At 45.4% G+C, this 21964-nt stretch overlaps 1 protein-coding gene across 1 annotated transcript; it reads left to right on the top strand.

Moving 5' to 3' along the window:
* The first annotated feature begins 15862 nt into the window (after window positions 1-15862).
* LOC112611965 (cytochrome P450 2A13-like) lies at window positions 15863-21644 on the top strand. The gene is made up of 5 exons (XM_025365917.1): window positions 15863-15883; window positions 19366-19507; window positions 19978-20165; window positions 20686-20827; window positions 21463-21644. Exons 1-5 carry the CDS (start codon window positions 15863-15865, stop codon window positions 21642-21644), a joined length of 675 nt encoding a protein of 224 aa, XP_025221702.1.
* Window positions 21645-21964: the final 320 nt, after the last annotated feature.

Here is a 21964-nt window from a genome sequence, read left to right as displayed (position 1 = left end):
AGACGGGCGGATCACGAGGTCAGGAGATCGAGACCATCCTGGTTAACATGGTGAAACCCCGTCTCTACTAAAAAATACAAAAAACTAGCCGGGCGAGGTGGCGGACGCCTGTAGTCCCAGCTACTCGGGAGGCTGAGGCAGGAGAATGGCGTGAACCCGGGAGGCGGAGCTTGCAGTGAGCTGAGATCCGGCCACTGCACTCCAGCCTGTGTGACAGAGCGAGACTCCGTCTCAAAAAAAAAAAAAAAAACCGTAAAACTGCTTCAGTATGCTCTTTGGGGAGACATTGAGCAAGGCGGTGAACAGATGTCTCTGGGTCAGTGGGATTGAAGGAATTATCTTTCCTTCTTAATGAACCTGTCTCCTGTCTGGTTTCACAGACAGGAAAAGCAGGCTCTTTTGGACGACAGAACCATTAACTACCCATCAACAGTAAACCGTTTATACCATGGAAAACTCTGAAACCAGTAGACTGTTTATACCATGGAAAACTCTGAAACCTCTATGCAAAGATTAAAAATTGTGAGAAAAAATGTGAAGATGTAATAGAACATTTAGCTTTATCCTTTGTTCCTTTGGTGTAAAAAAGTATAGCTGGTAGCCGGGCGAGGTGGCGGGCGCCTGTAGTCCCAGCTACTCGGGAGGCTGAGGCAGGAGAATGGCTTAAACCAGGGAGGGGAAGCTTGCAGTGAGCTGAGATCTGGCCACTGCACTCCAGCCTGGGCGACAGAGTGAGACTCCGTCTCAAAAAAAAAAAAAAAGCATAGCTGGGCTGGGTGCGGTGGCTCACGTCTGTAATCCCAATACTTTGGGAGGCCAAGGCGGATCACGAGGTTAGGAGATCGAGACCATCCTGGCTAACACGGTGAAACCCCGTCTCTACCAAAAATACAAAAAATTAGCCAGGCGTGGCGGTGGGCACCTGTAGTCCCAGCTACTCGGGAGGCTGAGGCTGAAGAATGGCGTGAACCCAGGAGGCTGAGCTTGCAGTGAGCCGAGATGGTGCCACTGCACTCCAGCCTGGGCCAGAGCGAGACTCCGTCTCACAAAAAAAAGAAAAAAAAAAATTAGCGGGGCGNTCCGCCCGCCTCGGCCTCCCAAAGTGCTGGGATTACAGGCGTGAGCCACCGCGCCCGGCCTCAGGCTTGACTTCTAAAGGCTTTTTCATATTACCCAAGGAAGATGCCTAGAAGAGGAAGAAGAGAAGGAAGAGGAAACAGGGATGGCTCTTACTCGGGTAAAGTAATAGTATCGGTTGATTTTTATTTCTCTTGTTTCTGACATTGTTACAGGTGGTGAATCCGTGTCCATACAGGTCTGCACCAACCTCAGTTTTTGCCTCCTCAGAAGAAAAAATTCAACTGAGGGGCATAGGGCACTAGGAGAGACTGAGGCAAGTTTTAGAGCAGGAGTGAAAGCAAAAGTTTATTAGAAAGTTTTAGAGCAGGGCTGGGTGGGGTGGCTCACACCTATAATCCTAGCACTTTGGGAGGCCAAGGCAGCAGATCATGTGAGGTCTCCAGTTCGAGACCAGCCTGACCTGAGGCGGCAGATCACTTGAGGTCTCGAGTTCGAGATCAGGCTGAGGCGGGAGAATTGCTTGAACGCGGGAGGCGGAGGTTGCGGTGAGCCGAGATGGTGCAATTTCACTCCAGCCTGGTCAATAAGAGTGAAACTCCGTCTCAAAAATTAATACATGAATGAATGAATAAAAAGTTTCAGAGCAGAAATGGCCAGGCGCAGTGGCTCACACCGGTAATCTCAATGTTTTGGCAGGCCGAGGTGGGTGCATCGCTTAAGTCCAGCAGTTCAAAACGAGCCTGAGCAACATGGCAAAACCCCATCTCTACAAAAAAGATAAAAATCAGCCAGTGTGATGGTGCATGACTGTAGTCCCAGCGACTTGGGAGGCTGAGGCAGGAGAATCCTTTGAGCTCAGGATGTGGAGGTTGGCAGTGAGCCAAGATGATGCCATTGCACTCCAGCCTGGGCGACAGAGCAAGGCCCTGTCTCAAAACAAACAAACAAACAAAAAGAACAAAGCTTAGAGCAGAAATGAAGGAAAGTACACTTGGAAGAGGGCTAAGCGGGCCCCTTGAAGGGCAAGTGTGCAGTTTGACCTTTTGACTTGGGGTTTTATACATTGCCATACCTCCGGGGTCTTGCTTCCCTGATTCTTCTCTTGGGGCAGACCTGTCCGCATGCGCATGCTTGAGTCCACTCGCCCAACTCCTGAGATCTCATGGGAAGCGGCAGATCACCAGTTTCAGGTGTTTTCTATCTATGAGGAGCCTGCCTTTCCCTGCTACCAGCTGTGACTATTATTTTAGATGTTTAACAACCACCTGACCATCACCTGATGGTTGCCTGAACATTCCTGATGTGTGTGTGTGGGGAAGGGGAGCCCTCTCCTGCCCTGCCCTGTCCTGCTTATACCGGAGGAGTTACCTGCAATAACAACATGCCATTCTTTCGAGTTGCAAGTCTTTGAGTCTGAAGCTTCCTGCCTGACATGTTTGCTTACTTAGCCATGCCGTCCCTCAGTCCTTCTCATGTCACTTACATTCCATTGCCCATGACCTAGTGACAAGAACTTGGGAACAGGCTCCTCTCTTCCCAACTTGGGAACTTGGGAAGGGGCCTGGATTGGAGATGGGGTGTGGGCCCCCTAATATTATGTTGAGGACTTTTTCACCAATCTTTTCAGGGATATTGGTCTATAGTTTTGTTTTCTTGTCATATATTTGTGTGGGTTGTATGCCGGGCAGCAGGGATTGTTTAGGGGTCACATCTGGATGCATCCTACTTCTTTGTAGAACAGGATTCAAGAAACTGCCCATGAAGTCAAATATTACTGTGCACAAGTTCCTGCTAAATGCTTTAAAATTAGAACACTAAGGGGAAAGCTTTCCTGCCTCATTTATATCTTATTTGAAACTCTCTGAGTGAGTGAGTCACTGTGTTTTTGACTCCAGATTCTTAATGACGGAGAATGGAATGGAAAGCTGAGACACAGACATCAGTGATAAGACACTTTCATCTCATTACCCATTTTAAGATGTGAAGTCAATGTAAATGTCAAACAGCAAATGTTAAACTATTTGCAGATAGTCCAGAACACAGACCACAGTCTGTGTATTCCTGGAGGAACCCCTGTGAAATGTGTTTTAGGTGAAAATGGTTATCGTTGTACTCAGACAGAGGATCAGAACTTTGCCATTGGAGATAATGGAACCATTTTGTAACCCAATAATTATTAAATATTCTCCTTATTTAAAACATCACATGATTAATATATTTGTTTGATAGTATAACTGCAAACATACAGCTTAGGCACTAAGACGTTTCTATTCAGCTTTCCTCCCTCCTGCACATCTCATTGGAGAACCACTGTTCTGAGTGTTAATTTTTTATTAAATGTTCAGTAGAATTATGCAGTGATTACAAATTATGTGTCTATACTTGGTCTCTTTTGTTGGGACATTTTTATTTAGTGTTATTATTTACAGGCATGTACAGATTTTTTAAATTTATTTTTGATTCAATCATGGTAAGTTATATTTTTCTTTTCTTTTTTTTTCTTTTTCTTTTCTTTTTTTTGAGAGAAAGTACCAGGCTGGATTGCAATGGCGTGGTCTCAGCTCACTACAACCTCTGCCTTCCAGGTTCAAGCAATTCTCTTGCCTCAACCTCCTGAGTCGCTGGGATTACAGGCACGCACCACCATGCCTGTCTAATCTTTGTATTTTTGGTAGAGGCGGGGTTTCACCATGTTTGTCAGGCTGGTATTGAACTCCTGATCTCGTGATCCATCCGCCTGAGCCTCCCAAAGTGCTGGGATTACAGGTGTGAGCCACTGTGCCTGGCAGTAAGTTATGTATTTCTAGAGATTTATTCATTCTGCATTATCTTACTTTATTGGCATATATATATATATATATGCATACACACACATATATGTATATGTGTATATATATACACACACACACACATACATATATATATATATATTTTTTTAGACAAGTGTCACTCTTGTTGCCCCAGCTGGAGTCCAATGGCGTGATCTCGGCTCACTGCAACCTCTGCCTCCTGAGTTCAAGTGATTCTCCTGGCTCAGCCTCCTGAGTAGCTGGGATTGCAGTTGCCCTGTATTGGCATATATTTTATCCTAGTAGTCTGTTATCCTCTTTTGTACTGTGACATGTAGGGAATACACATGATAGATTACTTTAATTCCCTTAGGATGGCTTTATTTTTTCTTCTTTTTTTTTTTTAAACTGTTTGTTTCTTCTACCTGATCAAGTCCGTTTTTTAGTTTCTCTGGTATGTTTTTTTTTTTTTTTTTTTTGAGGCGGAGTCTCGCTCTGTCGCCCAGGCTGGAGTGCAGTGGCCAGATCTCGGCTCACTGCAAGCTCCGCCTCCCGGATTTACACCATTCTCCTGCCTCAGCCTCCCGAGTAGCTGGGACTACAGGCGCCCACCACCTCGCCCGGCTAGTTTTTTGTATTTTTTAGTAGAGACGGGGTTTCACTGTGTTAGCCAGGATGGTCTCGATCTCCTGACCTCGTGATCCGCCCGTCTCGGCCTCCCAAAGTGCTGGGATTACAGGCTTGAGCCACCGCGCCCGGCCCTCTGGTATGTTTTTCAATTCAGTTATTATGTTTTTCAGCTCTATAATTTTTTTTTTTTTTTTTTTTTGAGACAGGATCTTACTCTCACCCAGGTTGGAGTGCAGTAGTGTGATCTTGGCTCACAGCAACCTCCACCTCCCAGGCTCAAGTGATCCTCCCAAGTCAGCCTCCCTACTAGCTGGGACCACAGGCATGTGCCACCACGCCCAGCTAACTTTTTGATTTTTTTAGTAGAGACAGAGTTTCACCATGTTTCCCAGACAAGTCTTGAACTCCTGGCCTCAAAGGATCCTTCTGCCTTGGCCTCCCAAAGTGCTGGGATTACAGATGTGAGCCACTGCGCACAGATGCGAGAATCTCTTGGTGTTTCTTTTTCATGGTCTCTCATTGTTAACAATCTCATTTTGTTTATACCTTGTGAGCCACCACCTCTGGCTGGGTTATTACTGATTCAATTTCAGAGTTTGTTATTAGTCTGTTCAGGAATTCAGTTTCTTCCTGGTTCAGTCTTGTGAAGGTAAACTAATAAAGAAGAAAAGAAATGACTCAAATAAACACAATCAGAAACAACAAGGGAGATATTACCACTGTCTCCACATGAAAACAACCGTCAGATAATATTACAAACACGTGGCCAGGCATGGTGGCTCACGCCTGTAATCCCAGCACTTTGGGAGGCTGAGGTAGGCAGCTCACAAGAGGTCAGGAGTTCGAGACCAGCCTGGCCAACGTGGTGAAACTAGCGAAACTCTGTCTCAAAAAAAAAGAAAAAAAAAAAATTATGAACATGTCTATGCACATACACTAGAAAATCTAGAAGAAATGGATAAATTCTTGGACATATTTGCCTTTGAGTGGAGAGTTCTGTAGATCTCTGTCAGGTCCATTTGATCCAGTGCTGAGTTCAGGCCCTGAATATCTTTGGTAATTTTCTGTCTTGATAATCTGTCTGACATTGTCAGTGCAGTGTCAAAGTCTCTCAATATTATTATATGGGAATCTAAGCCTCCTTGAAGGTCTCTGGGAACTTGCTTCAAGAATCTGGATGTGGCCGGGCGCGGTGGCTCAAGCCTGTAATCCCAGCACTTTGGGAGGCCGAGACGGGCGGATCACGAGGTCAGGAGATCGAGACCATCCTGGCTAACACGGTGAAACCCCGTCTCTGCCAAAAAATACAAAAAACTAGCTGGGCAAGGTGGCGGGCGCCTGTAGTCCCAGCTACTGGGGAGGCTGAGGCAGGAGAATGGCGTGAACCCGGGAGGCGGAGCTTGCACTGAGCTGAGATCCGGCCACTGCACTCCAGCCTGGGCGACAGAGCGAGACTCCATCTCAAAAAAAAAAAAAAAAAATCTGGATGCTGCTCTGTTGAGTGCATATATATTTAGGATAGTTGAGTCTTCTCGAAGAATTGACCTCTTTACAATTACATAATGCCCCTGTTTGTCTGTTTTGATCTCTGTTGGTTTAAAGTCTGTTTTGTCAGAAACTAGGATTGCAACCTCTGCTGTTTCACATTTGCTTGGTCGATTTTTCTCCATGCCTTTATTTTGTCCCTATGTGTGTCATTGCAGGTGGGTCTGTTGAAGAGAGGATGCCAATGGGTCTTGACTCTTTTTTTTTTTTTCTTGAGACAGAGTCCCCCTCTGTTGCCCAAGCCAGAGTGCAGTGGTGCGATCTCGGCACACTGCGACCTCCGCTTCCCGGGTTCTACTGATTCTCCTGCCTCAGCCTCCTGAGTAGCTGGGATTACAGGTATGTGCCACCACGCCTGGCTAACTTTTGTATTTTTAGTAGAGATGGGGTTTCACCATGTTGGTCAGGCTGGTCTCAAACTCCTGACCTGATCCACCCGCCTCGGCCTCCCAAAGTCCTGGGATTACAGGCATGAGCCACTGTGCCTGGCCCTGGGTCTTGACTCTTTATCCAGCTTGCCATTCTGTGTCTCGTAAATGGGGCATTTAACCCATTTACATTTAGGATTAGTATTGATATGTATGGATTTGATCCTGTCATCGTGATGTTAGCTGGTATAATATCACTCATCTGTGAACATCAGTGTGTTTTTGTAGTGGCTGGTAATGGTCTTTTCATTTTTAGTGCTTCCTTCAGGAGCTGTTGTAAGGCAGGTCTGGTGGTATCAAAATCCCTCAGCATTTGCTTGTCTGAAAAGGATTTTATTTCTCCTTTGCTTATGAAGCTTAGTTTGGCTGGATATGAGATTCTGGTTTGGAATTTTTTCTTTTTTTTTTTTTTGAGACGGAGTCTCGCTCTGTCACCCAGGCTGGAGTACAGTGGCCGGATCTCAGCTCACTGCAAGCTCCGCCTCCCGGGTTCACGCCATTCTCCGGCCTCAGCCTCCCGAGTAGCTGGGACTACAGGCGCCCGCCACCTCGCCCAGCTAGTTTTTTGTATTTCTTAATAGAGACGGGGTTTCACCGTGTTAGCCAGGATGGTCTCGATCTCCTGACCTCGTGATCCGCCCATCTCGGCCTCCCAAAGTGCTGGGATTACAGGCTTGAGCCACCGCGCCCGGCCCAGGCTCTCTTTCTGGGTCCATATGATTTTTTTTTAGATGGAGTCTCACACTGTCACCTGGGGTGGAGTGCAGTAACACGATCATGGCTCACTGCAACCTCTGCCTCCCAGGTTCAAGTGATTCTCCTGCTTCAGCCTCCCAAGTAACTGGGATTACAGGCACCCACCACCATGCCTGGCTAATTTTTTTTGTATTTTTAGTAGAGACGGGGTTTTACCATGTTGGCCAGGCTGGTCTTGAACTCCTGACCTCGTGATCCACCTGCCTTGGCCTCCCGAAGTGCTGGGATAACAGGCATGAGCCACTGCACCTGGCTAGATAAACTTTTTGATATGCTGCTGGATTTGGTTTGCTGGTATTTTGTGGAGGATTTTTGCATCAATGTTCATCAAGGATATTAGCTTGGTTTTTTTGTTTGTTTGTTTTGTTTGTTTATCTCTGCCAGGTGTTGGCATCAGGATAATGCTGGCCTCCTAGAATGAATTAGGGAGGAGTCCCTCCTCCTCAATTTTTTTCGGATAGTTTCAGCAGGAATGATACCAGCTCTTCTTTATAGCTCTAGTAGAATTCAGTTGTAAATCTTTCTGGTCCTGGGCTTTTTTAAATTGATAGGCTATTTATTACTGATTCAATTTCAGAGCTCATTATTGGTCTCTTCAGGGATTCAATCTCTTCCTGGTTCAGTCTTGGGAGGGTGTATGTGTCCAGTAATTTTTCATTACTTCTACATTTTCTAGTTTATATACAAAGACATGTTCATAATGTTCTCAGATAATTTTTTGTATTACTGTGGGGCCAGTGGTAACATCCCCCTTGTTGTTTCTGATTGTGTTTATCTGAATCTTCTCTTTTCTTCTTTGTTAGTCTAGCTAGTGGTTTATCTATTTTATTAATTTTTTCAAAAACAACTTTCTGGATTTGTTGACCTTGTGAATTTTTGTGTGTGTGTCTTAATCTTGTCCAGTTCAGCTCTGATTTTGGTTATTTCTTGTCTTCTGCTAACATTGGGATTTGTTTACTTTTGGTTCTCTAGTTCTATTAGTTGTGATATTAGCTTGTTAATTGGAGATCTTTTTAACTTTTTGATGTGGGCATTTAGTGCTGTGAATTTTCCTCTTAACACTTTTTAGCTGTGTCCCAGAGATTTGGTATTTTGTATCATTGTTCTCATTAGTTTCAAAGAACTTCTTGATTTCCGCCTAAATTTTATGATTTATCCAAAAGTCATTCAGGAGCAGGTTATTCAATTTCCATATAATTGTATGGTTTTAAGTAAATTTCTTAGTCTAAATTTCTAATTTGAATGGAATGTGTCCAAGAGATTGTTGTAACATCAGTTCTTTTGCCTTTGCTGAGGAGTGTTTTACTTCCAATTATGTGATTGATTTAAGAGTATGTGCCATATGGCAAGGAGAACAATGTATATTCTGTTGTTTTAGAGTAAAGCATTCTGTAGATATCTATCAGGTCCATTTGATTCAGTACCAAGTTCAGGTCCTCAATATCTGTGTTAATTTTCTATCTCAATGATCTGTCTAATATTGTCAGTGGGGTGTTAAAGTTTCCCACTATTATTGTATGGGAGTTGAAGTCAATTTGAAGGTCTCTAAGAACTTGCTTTATGCCTTTCAGTGCTCCTCTGTTTGGTGCATATATATTTAGGATAGCTAGGTCTTCTGGTTGAATTGAACCCTTTATGTAATGCCTTTGTTTGTCTTCTTTGATTCTTGTAGTTTAAAGTTTTGTCAGAGGCCGGGCATGGTGGCTCACTCCTGTAATCCCAGCAGTTTGGGAGGCCAAGGCAGGTGGATCACTTGAGGTCAGGAGTTCAAGACCAGCCTGGCTAACATGGTGAAACCCCATCTGTACTTAAAATATAAAAAATTAGCCAGGTTTGGTGGCGGGCACCTGTAATCCCTACTGCTCAGGAGGCTGAGATGGGAATTCCTTGAACCCAGGAGGTGGAGGTTGCAGTGAGCCAGGCATGTGCCACTGCACTCCAGAGCCAGACTCTATCTCAGAAAATAAATAAATAAATAAAAAATAATAAAATCAGTTTTGTCAGAAACTATGATTGCAATCCCTGCTGTTTTCCATTTGCTTGGTAGATTTTTCTTCATGCCTCTTATTTTCAGCCTATATGTGTCATTGCATGTGAGATGGGTCTCTTGAAAACAACATACCAGTAGGTCTTGGTTCTTTATCCAGCTTCCCACACCATGTCTCTTAATTGTGCATTTAGCACATTTACATTTAAGGTTAGTATAGATATGTGTGGATTTGGTCCTGTCATCACAATGATAGCTGGTATAGTGTCAGTGATTTGCATCCTTTGGTGTATTTTGGTAATGGCTAGCAATAGTCTTTTTTTTCCCATAGTTAGTGCTTCCTTTGAGAACTCCTATAAGGCAGGTGTGGTAGTAATGAATTCCCACAGCATTTGCTTATTTGAAAGGATCTTTTTTCTCCCTCACTTTTGAAGCTTAGTTTGGTTGGATATGAAATTGTGGGTTAAAATTTCTTTGTTTTGGCCAGGCGCAGTGGCCCACGCCTGTAATCCCAGCATTTTGGTAGGCCAAGGTGGGCGGGTCACCTAAGGTCGGGAGTTCGAGACCAGCCTGACCAACATGGAGAAACCCCGTCTCTACTAAAAATACAAAATTAGCCGGGCATGGTGGTGCATGCCTGTAATCGCAGCTACTCGGGAGGCTGAGGCAGGAGAATGGCTTGAACCTGGGAGACAGAGGTTGCGGTGAGTCAAGATCCCACCATTGCACTCTAGCCTGGACAACAAGAGTAAAAAACAAAATTCTTTGTTTTAAGAATGTTGAATAATGGCCTTTAGCCTTTTCTGGCTCTTAGGGTTTTTGCTGAGAGATCCACTGTTAATCTGATAAGCTTCCCGGTGTAACTGGCCTGACCTTTTTCTCTAGCTTCCTTTTTTTTTTCTTTCATTTTTTTCTTTCATTTCAGCCTTGCAGAATCTGATGGTTATATGTCTTGATGGTGATATTCTTGTGAAGTATTTCACTGGGGTTCTCTGCATTTTCTGAATTTGAATGTTGTCCTCTATAGCTAGGTTGGGGAATTTCTCATGAATGATATACTAAAATATGCTTTCCAAGTTGGTTTCACTCTCCCCATCACTATCAGGGATACCAGTGGGTCATAGATTTGTTTTCTTTACATAATGTTATATTTCTTGGAGGTTTTGTTCATTCCTTTTCATCCTTTATTCTTTTTATTTTTATTTATTTAATTATTTTTTGAGATAGAGTCTCACCCTGTTGCCCAGGCTACAGTGCAATGGCATGATCTCACTTCACTGCAAACTCCGTTTTCTGGTTTCAAGTTATTCTTTTGCCTCGGCCTCCCGATTGGCTGGGATTACAGGCACCGACCACCATGCCTGGCTAATTTTTGTCTTTTTAGTAGAGACGGGGTTTCACCATGTTGGCCAGGCTGGTCTCAAACTCCTGACCTTGTGATCCACCCGCCTCAGCCTCCCAAAGTGCTGGGGTTACAGGAGCCACCGTGCCTGGCCTGGTTATATTCTTCTTCTTCTTCTTGTTTTTTTTTTTTGTTTTTTGTTTTTTTTTTTTTTGAGATGGAGTTTCACTCTTGTTGCCCAGGCTGGAGTGCAATGGCACGATCTCGGCTTACCACACCCTCCACCTCCGGAGTTCAAGCAATTCTCCTGCCTCAGCCTTCCCAGTAACTGGAATTACAGGCATGTGCCACCATGCCTGGCTAATTTTTTGTATTTTTAGTAGAGACTGGGTTTCTCCGTGTTGGTCAGGCAGATCTAGAACTCCTGACCTCAGGTGAGCCGCCCGCCTCAGCCTCCCAAAGTGCTGGGATTACAGGCGTGAGCCACCGTGTCCAGCCTATCCTTCTTCATTTTTTAAAATTTATTTATTTTGAGATGGAGTTTCCATCTCTCACTCATGCGGGAGTGCAGTAGTGCTATCTTAGCTCACTGCAACCTCTGCCTCCTGGGTTCAAACAATTCCTCTGCCCCAGCCTTCCAAGTAGCTGGGATTACAGGCACCTGTCACCACCCCTGGCTAATTTTTAAATTTTTAGTAGAGATGAGGTTTTGCCATGTTGCCTAGGCTGGTTTTGAACTCCTGACCTCAGGTGATCCAGCTGCCTCAGACTCCCAAAGTGCTGGGATTACAGGCGTGAGCCACTGCACCCGGCCTATTCTACCCGTATGGTTATATTCAAATGGACTTTTATTTTTATTATATATTATTATTATTATTTTTTTGAGATGGAGTCTCTGTCGCCCAGGCTGGAGTGCAGTGAGGCGATCTCGGCTCACTGCAACCTCTGCCTCCCGGGTTCAAGAGATTCTCTTGCCTCAGCGTCCTGAGTAGCTGAGATTACAGGTGCACACCACCACACCTGGCTAATTTTTGTGTTTTTTAGAGACAGGGTTTCATCATATTGGCCAGGCTGGTCTGGAACTCCTGACCTTGTGATCCGCCCTCCTCAGCCTTCCAAAGTGCTGAGATTACAGGCGTGAGCCACTGCGCCCGGCCTGGACTTTTATTGTTTTAAGCAAGAAAGTATTTATTTATTGTAATTTAATTTAAGTTCCAGGATACATCTGCGGGACATGCAATTCATCGCATATGTAAACGTGTGCCATGGTGGTTTGCTGCACCTATCAACCCATCCTCTGGGTATTAAGCCCCACATGCATTAGCTATTTATCCTGGTGCTCTCCCTCTTTCCACCCCTCCAGTGTGCCCTAGTGTGTGTTGTTTCCGTCTCTGTGCCTATGTGTTCTCATTGTTTAGCTCCCACTTATAAGTGAGAACATGCAATGTTTTGTTTTCTGTTCCTGTGTTAGTTTGCTGAATGTAATGGCTTCCAGCTTCATCCATATCCCTGAAAAGGACATGATCTCTTTCCTTTTTATGGCTGCATAGTATTCCATAGTGTATATGTACTACATTTCCTTTATCTAATCTATTATTGATGGGCATTTGGGTTGATTCCATATCTTTGCTATTGTGAATAATGCTGCTCAATTGCACTTCTAATAGCTACATCTCTAATCCATGATGATTAAAGTAAATGAATGAAAAAATCCATTCTATGTAATTTCTACCTATTTCAAAGCTGAAAAAATAATGAATTATTCTACACCTACTTACATAAAATTACTTAATATTATAATTAGTATTGCTATTAATATGTATGGTTCTGGAGAAGAAGCTCAGTCTGTGTAAGTTATAATACAAGAGAGTGGTCTCCTCTATTTCGTTTTTCTTTTTCTTTTTCTTTTTTTTTTTTTTTTGAGACAGAGTCTTGCTTTGTCGCCCAGGCTGGAGTGCAGTGGTGCAATCTCGACTCACTGCAAGCTCCACCTCCCGGGTTCACGCCATTCTCCTGCCTCAGCTTCCCAAGTAGCTGGGACTACAGGTGCCTGCCACCACATCTGGCTAATTTTTTTGTATTTTTAGTAGAGATGGGATTTCACCATGTTGGCCAGGATGGTCTCAATCTCCCGACCTCATGATCCACCTGCCTCGACCTCCCAAAGTGCTGGGATAACAGGCATGAGCCACCGCGCCCGGCTTTTCCTTTTTTTTCTTTTTTGACATGGAGTCTTGCCCTGTCACCCAGGCTGGAGTGCAGTGGTGTGATCTTGGATCTCACTGCAACTCCCACCTCCCGGGTTTAAGCAACTCCCTGCTCAGCCTCCTGAGTAGCTGGGATTACAGTCACCCGCCACCATGCCCAGCTGATTTTTGTATTTTTAGTAGAAACGGGGTTTCACCATCTTGGCCAGGCTGGTCTTGAACTCCTGACCTCGTTATCCACCTACCTCAGTCTCCCAAAGTGCTGGGATTACAGGCGTGAACCACTGTGCCTGGCCCAAGAGCGGTCTCTATTTCATATTGTGGTAAGTGTCCACAGTAGATGAGTAAAGAAATTTAGTAAATATCATGCAAAAACAGTCAATTTACATGTTTCTGATAAGATTAAGGAGTTCTGTATTCCTCATCTACCAGGCAAAGTAAAGACTAGATTCTGTGGCATCATCTTTGATGAGAAAATAGAAACTGACAGCTTCAAAACAGGTATTGATTAAGGTAGAGGCATTCACTACCCAACAACTGGAATTCTTGGAGTGTGTGTGTGCACGCGTGTGTGTGTGTGTGTGTGTGTGGAGAGGATTTTTGGGTCAACAGAAAGTTATTTTGCTTTTAATTATATTTTCCCAGTATTTTAAAAATGAAGTAAAGAGCATTTCTTGTATGATTTTTTTGGATAATTGAGTGCAGTTTGTATTTACTAGTTTTGATACACTAAATCCTTTACACACCTTTTGTTACTGGGAGGGGTGTGAAAGTTCTTCAGTTCTTGGGCTTACTGACGTAAAGGATTCAGTCAGGAGACACATGGAGTTAAAGGGCTAAGTAACCTTCATTTAAAGAGACAGGAGATCAAGAAGAGACAGAACTGGCTGCTTGGGAGAGTGAGCCAGCACTAGTGCCTTAGAAGGAGTTTTTATGGGAGCTTTAACCTATGCAAACAGTACACCCTGAATGAATCTGCCATTACTAATACTGGGCAGACCCTTTTTATGAGAATCTTACATAATTATTCATGAAAGTACTATGCAGGGCTGTTATTAGCATGTTTTGGAAAGCCCTCTGGGCACATAGGCACTGTAAGTGTACATGCTAGTATACATGTGACCTGACTCATTAGCATCTGAAATCTACATACAGGGGTGTGTTTTAGTATTATAATGAGCAAAAGAGTATATTAGGGTGAACTGTTAGAGAAGTATACACGCTCCTTAGTGGGGAATAGCTCCTACCTCGGTAATCTCTGGCTGGGCTGATAAGTTTCCTTCAGGACCAAACAATCCCAACTCCAAGGCCAGATGTAGCCAATGTAGCCACTGTCCTCTTTTTGCTGACTCAGCGTGCAGCATCTCCAAGGAGGCCGTCAGGCACTGCATTTCTAAAGATTCCTTTCCCAAGGGCTCTCTTGCCTGCTCATGTCTGGCTACCTGCCTGCACTAATATCTTCCCCCATCAAGAGATGGAGACCCTGAAAAGCTTTGGGTGTAAGGATGTCGTGGGTCTTCTGTAACTACTTCCTGCTGACATGGGACGAAGAAATCATCAGGGTCTCCCTCTCTTGCTCTCTGTCAGGGAAGGAGCCCCTCTGTAGTTTCCTGGAATCATTGCCCGCTGACGTCCAAGGGAGAGATGTACTTGTAGGTGCTGGGGCGTCCAGGGATGATTCGCTGATGTTTTTCCATTTTTACGAACTGTATGTGAAACTGCTGTATCCTGGAAGAGACACATTTAATCAGTAAATTAAAGCGACAAGGGCCAAAGAGGAGAAGGAGTATAAATGTAGCTCATCAGAGTAAAGAAACAAACCATTTGAGAGAGGGGAGAGCAGACTTCACCTTTCAAATGGTCCCTGCTGAAACACTTCCTGTTCTAAAGTCAAGGAGCCATGTAGCGTGGTCATAGATCTTTTTTATGCCCTCCTCCGTTTGCCCGCTGTAATTGACATAAGTGCAACAAGACTAATTGATCACCACACAGACCCACCCTGTTCTGCTAAAAGGTAATCTAAGGCCAATCTGTTGTCCATGACCATGTTTGCTAGAGTGTGTAGGGAGACCTTGAGTTTAGAGATGATATTTCCGATATCTTTAGCCAAGTTTCCTATTTGTGTGGAGAGATTTCCAAGGGTGACTTCATGATCAGCGAACCCTCCCCATGGAATAATAAGTCCTGTGGCCACTCCTATCTCTGCCAATGTTAGACCCAGAGCTCCTTTCTGTCTTGGTTCGTTGGTGTTATAAATGGTTACACCTATTCCTCATGGTTTCAAAAATCCCATAGCACATTCCTTCATATATTGGATGCAAGTAAAAAGGCTTGCAAGAGGAGGGGTTAAATAAGTTCTCTTAGGACTTCCCTCAAAGTGCAGTTTGTTTTGTATTGGCCTACATAAAAATACATAGTCAAAAGGGGTACAGGTCTACTGGGGGATGCTAGTGTTGAACCACCTGTTTAAGAGGAATTTCCACTGAGTTGGAATTGCATAGGGGATAGAGGTCCTTTATCAATGACAGGATTTCTTGGCCCAACTGGGGGCCCTGTGTGCCTTGGGAGGCAAATATAGAACCCAAGTTATTAGCTCTTTTCTTCATCAAGCTGTCCATCAATTTTGGGGTGACTTGTCTTGATTACCATTCATTTGTTTATGGACAGCTGGACACCAATAAGTCAAGATAGGGTGGCAACCTGTTGAGAAAAACCTCATGGGACGAATAGTGGGAGTGGGGAATCCCTCCTCAAACATGGCGTTCCAGTCACAGTGTCCTTGAGGGCGTGGACAACAAGTTGGGTTTAGAGAAGAGCATATGAACATATACACAAAAGTTTTATAGCTTTGATTCAAAGGTGGAGTGAGATCCAGACAAGGGACTTGGTGCACTAAGTTAGCAAGTGAAAGAGCACAACAGATTTATGTTGGTCTTCAGGAATTTCTGAACCTAAGGTTAGGTTTAAAGCAAGACTTCTCAACAAAATACATTGGTAAGATGAAGACCTGGTCATGAAGCCATGAAAAATCCAACAGTTGCTTAGGTGGTTTCCCAAAGCATTTATTTTGGAAAAAATGATGAGGGAAGTATTACTCCATGGTGCTTGTGAGAGTAGGGGTATGTAAAGGAAGTAAAGATAAAGGAAAAGGTATTTCCCTGTTATAGCCAATTCTCTGTTAAGTTTTCTGAAAGCAGAATGAAAGTGGTGAAAATAGGAGGTAAAATAATTACATTGTTAGATGATGGAGTGTTTAGTGATAAAACAGGCAGTTTTTGGAACTTTGGGTGGCATGCAAGTGAGGGCCAGAATAAGGAGAATAACCAATGCCACCGCAACCAAGATTCCCAGTACTGAGATGACCTTCCTTTTGGGTGACAGGAGAGAAGGCTTTACTTATCTTTTCACTTGAAGAGGAATTTTAAGTTCTCCAGTGGCTCACAAGAATGCTCAGGTGCTGATTCTGCTGATTCTCTTGTTGGTTCTTCAGGACCTTCCCACAGTTTTACTCTGGACTGATGTATCCAACTGGAGATGCCAGAAATGTTCATAGCTGTTGGGTTGGAAAGTAAGACATTAAAAGGGCCTTTCCATAGGGAGTTAGTTGAGACCCAGGTGACCCATCTCTCCAAGTTTTGATGAGGACTTGTGACTCTAGCTGGATTTTTATCTTATAACAGGAGTGAAGCGGTTTCGTATCCTTGGGAAGGAGTAGTATGATAGCAGGATTGAGAGCGTGACATCTCTGAATGGTGATTTTGGATTTGCTAGCAGAAGATCTTGGTATTTTAAAAGTCGGCTGCCCATCAGCCAGTGTGAGCCTTTTCATTGCAGCACAGTGGCTATCTGATGTGAGGTAAAGATGTCAATAATTTGGCCCATTGTGATTTTGGAAGCCTCTTCTACTGAGAGTGGTGGTAGCTATTGCCTTAAGGCACTAGGCCATCTTTGGGCCACCATCAAGCCTTTGAGAGACATAGCCCATCAGGCACCTTGTGGGACCCAGAGTCTGTATTAAAACTCCCATTGCTATCCTTCTATTTTCATTTTGTAAAGTTGGAAGGGTCGCCGAGTACACTGGCTCATGCCTGTAATCCCAGCACTTTGGGAGGCCGAGGCCAGCAGACCATGAGGTCAGAAGATAGAGACCATCCTGGCCAGCATGGTGAAACCCTGTCTCTACTAAAAATTCAAGACATTAGCTGGGGATGGTGGCAGGTCCCTGTAATCCCAGCTACTCAGGAGGCTGTGGCAGGAGAATTTTTTGAACCAGGGAGTCAGAGGTTGCAGTGAGCCAAGATCACAACACTGCACTCCAGCCTGGCGACAGAGTGAGAGTCTGTCTTTAAAAAAAAAAAAAGTACATATAAATGTATCAGGTTGGAAGGGTCTGTCTACTTGGGGCAGCCCCAGTGCTGGGACTTGCAGTAGACTCATTTTAAGTTGGATAAATGCCTGATCTTGTGAGGGTGACCATGATAAGGGTTCTTTATCATTCCCTCCTTTTGAGATTCTTAAAGGGGCTTAGCCATTTCTTCATATTCTAAAACCCAAAGTCTACAATCTTCTGTTAGCCCCAGGAAAGTTCTAAGTTGCATTTGAGTGCTAGGGTGAGGTATTTGTTGAATGACTTGTATTTTTTCAGGTGAGAGCCTGACTTTTCCTGGAGTAAGAATAAGATTAATTGTTGTTGGATTAATTGGGCCTTCTGTTTGGAAGCTCTGTATCCTCTTTTAGCCAAGAAGTTGAAAGTCTGGGCATGGTGGCTCACACCTGTAATTCTAGCACTTTGGGAGACTGAGGCTGGCAGATCACTTGAGGTCAGAAGTTTGATACTAGCTTGGCAAACATGGCGAAACACCATCTCTACTAAAAATACAAAAATTAGCCAAGCATTATGGCACATGTCTGTAATCCAAGCTACTCAGGAAGCTGAGGCAGGAGAATTGCTTGAACCCAGGAGGCAGAGGTTGAAGTAAGCCAAGGTCACGTCACTGCACTCCAGGATGACAGAGCAAGAGTTCATCTCAAAAAAAAAAAAAATACAAAAGAAGTTGAAAGTCTGTACTGCATGTCATTGTGCCAGTTATTTTGAGGGGGAGCAGATGAGTAGATCATCAATATATTGTAAATGTGAGACCCCCTCAAGAGAGAGTTCAGTTAAGTCTTAGCTAGAGCTCGCTCAAATAAATGTGGAGTGTCTGTAAAACCCAGAGGCAGGACCATCCAAGTCAGTTGGCAATTTAACCCTTTGTCACCTATTAATTCAAAGATAGTAAATAAAAATGGAGACTCGGGGTCCAGAGGTACGCAGAAAAAAAAATATTTCAGATCTAGGACTCAAAGATCTAGAACTCTGTGAACGAACGCCTTTGCGTTGGTAGGCATTTCCCCCAGAATCATCTATAGGTTTGGGATCACTGAGTGAATAGGTATGACAGCTTTGTTTATGATTCTTAAGTCTTAGACAAGCCTGTACTCCTCATTGCCCTTTTGGACAGCCAGGATGGGTGTGTGACAGGTGAGTTACAGGCCTTTACCAGGCCACTCCTAAGGAATCAGTTAGTAGTAGGCTGAAGTACTTCCTCAGCTTCTTGCCTTAGGGAGTATTGTATTTTATGAGGGAAGTGGAAGGGACTGCAGTTGTTGGCCTTCTTGGCATATCAGAGGCCCACATCTTGAGATTTATTTGTGATTTTAGATCAAGATTATTCACCAACATCATGGGCGATTCTTTCAGAAAAGACGGACCTTTAAGGGAAGCTACATATCTAGAGTTCAGGTAAATGTGAAATATATCCCTGGTTTGGAGAGTATATCCCCGCCAAAAAGGGAGGTGGGACATTCAGACATTACCAGGAACTTATGGGAAAAGAGTAATGAGTCCAGCAGATGACCTAAAGGAGGTGTAAATCTTCTGAGATAGGGATGCCATTCACCCCAATTACTTGACAGGATTTAGAGGAAAGTTGCCCAGAGAAGGGGGTCAGCACCAAGCAGGCTGCTCCCAAATCCAATAGAAAATGTATTGTCCTACCTGCTACGTCCAGAGTTGCCCTTGGCTCCATCCCTTTGATGATGATGTCAGACCAGGGAGCCGGCCACAGCAGAGGGCCCTTCCAGCTCAAACCATATTGAATTATGGTCTGGCTCAGGGACCTTTTGGCTCTCGGGACAGTTCCCTTTCCAGTAGCTGAGCTTACGGCAGAGGGGACAGGCCGTGTAGGGCTTTTCCCCCTTTGGCCCATGGGGGCAGTTTGCCTTCCAGTGGACTGGCTTCCCGCACTGATAGCACTTCCCTGGGAGCGTATCCTTAGGGCAGCCTGGAGGGGGCTGGTGGACTTGCAAAGCAGCTAATAATTGAGCCTGNGATAATTAAAGGACAGATGGTCAGCGAGGTAAAGAAGCTGAGAAGGAAGAGCATTTTGGGCAAAGCCAGCAGCCAGGGCAAGGGCTGGAACCTGGAGCGAGTCTGGCAGATCTAGGGTCCCTCTTTCCACCTTTCATCTGGACCAAAGAGAGGAAGATTCAAAGGAGAAGCCCTAGAAGGGCCCCAAGAGCATGGGGAGTGAGGTTGGTCTAAAGCCCCCTCTCCCTGCAGGAGGAGAAGAACCCCAACACGGAGTTCCACTTGAAGAACCTGGTGCTGACCTCGCTGAACCTCTTCTTTGGAGGCACCGAGACCGTCAGCACCACCCTGCGCTACGGCTTCCTGCTGCTCATGAAGTATCCAGAGGTGGAGGGTAAGGCTGGAGGGGGAGGGAAGTGGAGGGTTCCAGATCCTCAAAACTCCCCTGACCCTGGTGCAATGTCCCCACCTGCCCCAGATCCCAGGACCCTGAGACGTGCCTTGCTGTCCAGAGACAGGGCAATATTCAGCTGATAGGCATCAGCTGAGTCTCACTGGCTATTAAAATACTGAAAATGTCTGCAGTGATCTGTCAGCCACTCCTCTCCCAAGCCCACTGAGTGCCACTGTCTACTCCTCCGGATGATCATCTCCTATGTTCCTCCCTGTGCCTCCCCTGTGATTTTGGCACAACCTGGTTAACAGGATCCTGCTCCAACAATGTGAATCACTGATGTCTGTTATGAGTGGTCTACCTCCATGTCATTGGTGGAGCCATGTAATCCACCCCGTTTTACCTATTTGGACTATAATCCCTTCTCTGAGACCCCTAAATACCTAAACACATTCCCCCTCCTCCCCCAGCCAAGGTCCACGAGGAGATTGACAGAGTGATCGGCAAGAACCGGCAGCCCAAGTTTGAGGACTGGGCCAAGATGCCCTACACGGAGGCAGTGATCCACGAGATCCAAAGATTTGGAGACATGCTCCCCCTGGGTGTGGCCCACAGGGTCATCAAGGACACCAAGTTTAGAGATTTCTTCCTCCCTAAGGTACTGTCCCCCACCCCACTCAGACTACAGGGACGTCCAGCCTCTCTCTGTATCCCCAGCATCCCACCCCCATTAGAAGCTTTCTAGACCCTGTCCCACTCCCTCAATCAGTCAAAGAAGACTTCCCCCACCACCACATCCATTCCACCTTCCCACTTAGAGACTCCTGAGTCCTGCATCTCCCCAGACTTTTTGTGTCAGGAGAATCAACCCCATGTTCCCAAACTTCCTGTCTTAAGAAATAGGAGCCCCTTTTCCATTAGGCTTTTTGCCTTAGGGACACAAGTCTCAGGTCCCCCAAGTACCCTGCCTAGCAGGACATGGACCCCATGTCTCCCAAACTTCCTGTTTCAGAGACATGAACTTTCTATCCCCCAAAACTCCTCCCTCAGAGGACCCCAACTCCTCCATGCCTGCCACTTCCCCTTACCTGGGGCACCCTAGTTCTCCCTCCAGCCCCTGTGTACTTTCACCAGTCCCCAACCTGCCTGATCACACACACCTTCCTCCTCCCTCCCAGGGCACCGAAGTGTTCCCTATGCTGGGCTCCGTGCTGAAAGACCCCAAGTTCTTCTCCAACCCCCAGGACTTCAATCCCCAGCACTTCCTGGATGAGAAGGGGCAGTTTAAGAAGAGTGACGCTTTTGTGCCCTTTTCCATCGGTAAGAGACCACTGTTTGCCGCCAGGCCACTGCTCACACCAGCAGGAGCCTCCCTCACCCAGCTCCCCTCTCTGTGGTGTAGCCTGGTATTTCTCCAGCTTGGAAGTTCCTGTTAGAATCTACCCTTAAGCCACCAGCTGATACTACCTTAACCACCAACCACCCAATACCTGCGCCCAGGTAAAAGGGAAGGAAGCATCTTCCCCCATAGATTTATTTGTCTAGGGTCACACAGCAGATTCTTCAGATCCCTGAAAAGGAGATAATGACACAGCACAGCAGTCATATTTACAAGTGTGTCTGGCAGGTAGGGGCATCTAAACCTCCCATTGCTACACCTGGCATGGATCATCCATCTCTGATGGATGCGTGACATTATGCCTTTTTCAAAACCCGTAGAACTGTACAACACAGAGGAAACCCTAATGTAAACTATGGACTTTGGTCAGTAATATCAATATTGGTTCACCATTGTTATATCTCTTATAGAAAGAAACTGAGGCTTCTCTGAAAGTCTCTCAGGCCATAATATTCCACCTCTCCTCCCTGGGAGAGCCACAGCTGGAGGTCGGTAGTGGGGCGAGGCTGCACTGAGAGTGGGCTTCACCTCCACCCCTCCCGCCTCTCCCCCTCAGGAAAGCGGAACTGTTTTGGAGAAGGCCTGGCCAGAATGGAGCTCTTTCTCTTCCTCACCACCATCATGCAGAACTTCCGCTTCAAGTCCCCCCAGTCGCCCAAGGACATGGACGTGTCCCCCAAACACGTGGGCTTTGCCACGATCCCACCAAACTACACCATGAGCTTCCTGCCCCGCTGAGGGAGGGCTGTGCTGGGGCAGGTCTGGTGGGCGGGGCCAGGGGCGGGGCTCACGGGAGGGGCGGGACTAAGAATGGTTGCAGGATAGGGGAAAGGAAGACTAGGTGGTTAGAGGGAAGAGAAGAAACAGAAGGGGCTCAGTTCACCTTGATGATGTCCTTCGGAGCTGGGATGAGAGGAAGGGAAACCTTATAGTATGCTATGGAGAGTAGTAATAATAGCAGCTCTTATTTCCTGAACAAGTACCTCCATGTCAGCTTTGTTCAAAAAGCGTTGCACGCTCACCTCACTTAATTGCCGCAAACCTCTGCAAAGGGGAAC

Source organism: Theropithecus gelada, chromosome 19, assembly GCF_003255815.1.
Source record: "Theropithecus gelada isolate Dixy chromosome 19, Tgel_1.0, whole genome shotgun sequence".
In the NCBI taxonomy this organism is placed as follows: Eukaryota; Metazoa; Chordata; class Mammalia; order Primates; family Cercopithecidae; genus Theropithecus; species Theropithecus gelada.
Note: the sequence above shows the minus strand (reverse complement) of the source record. Positions and strands in the feature narration are given on the sequence as shown.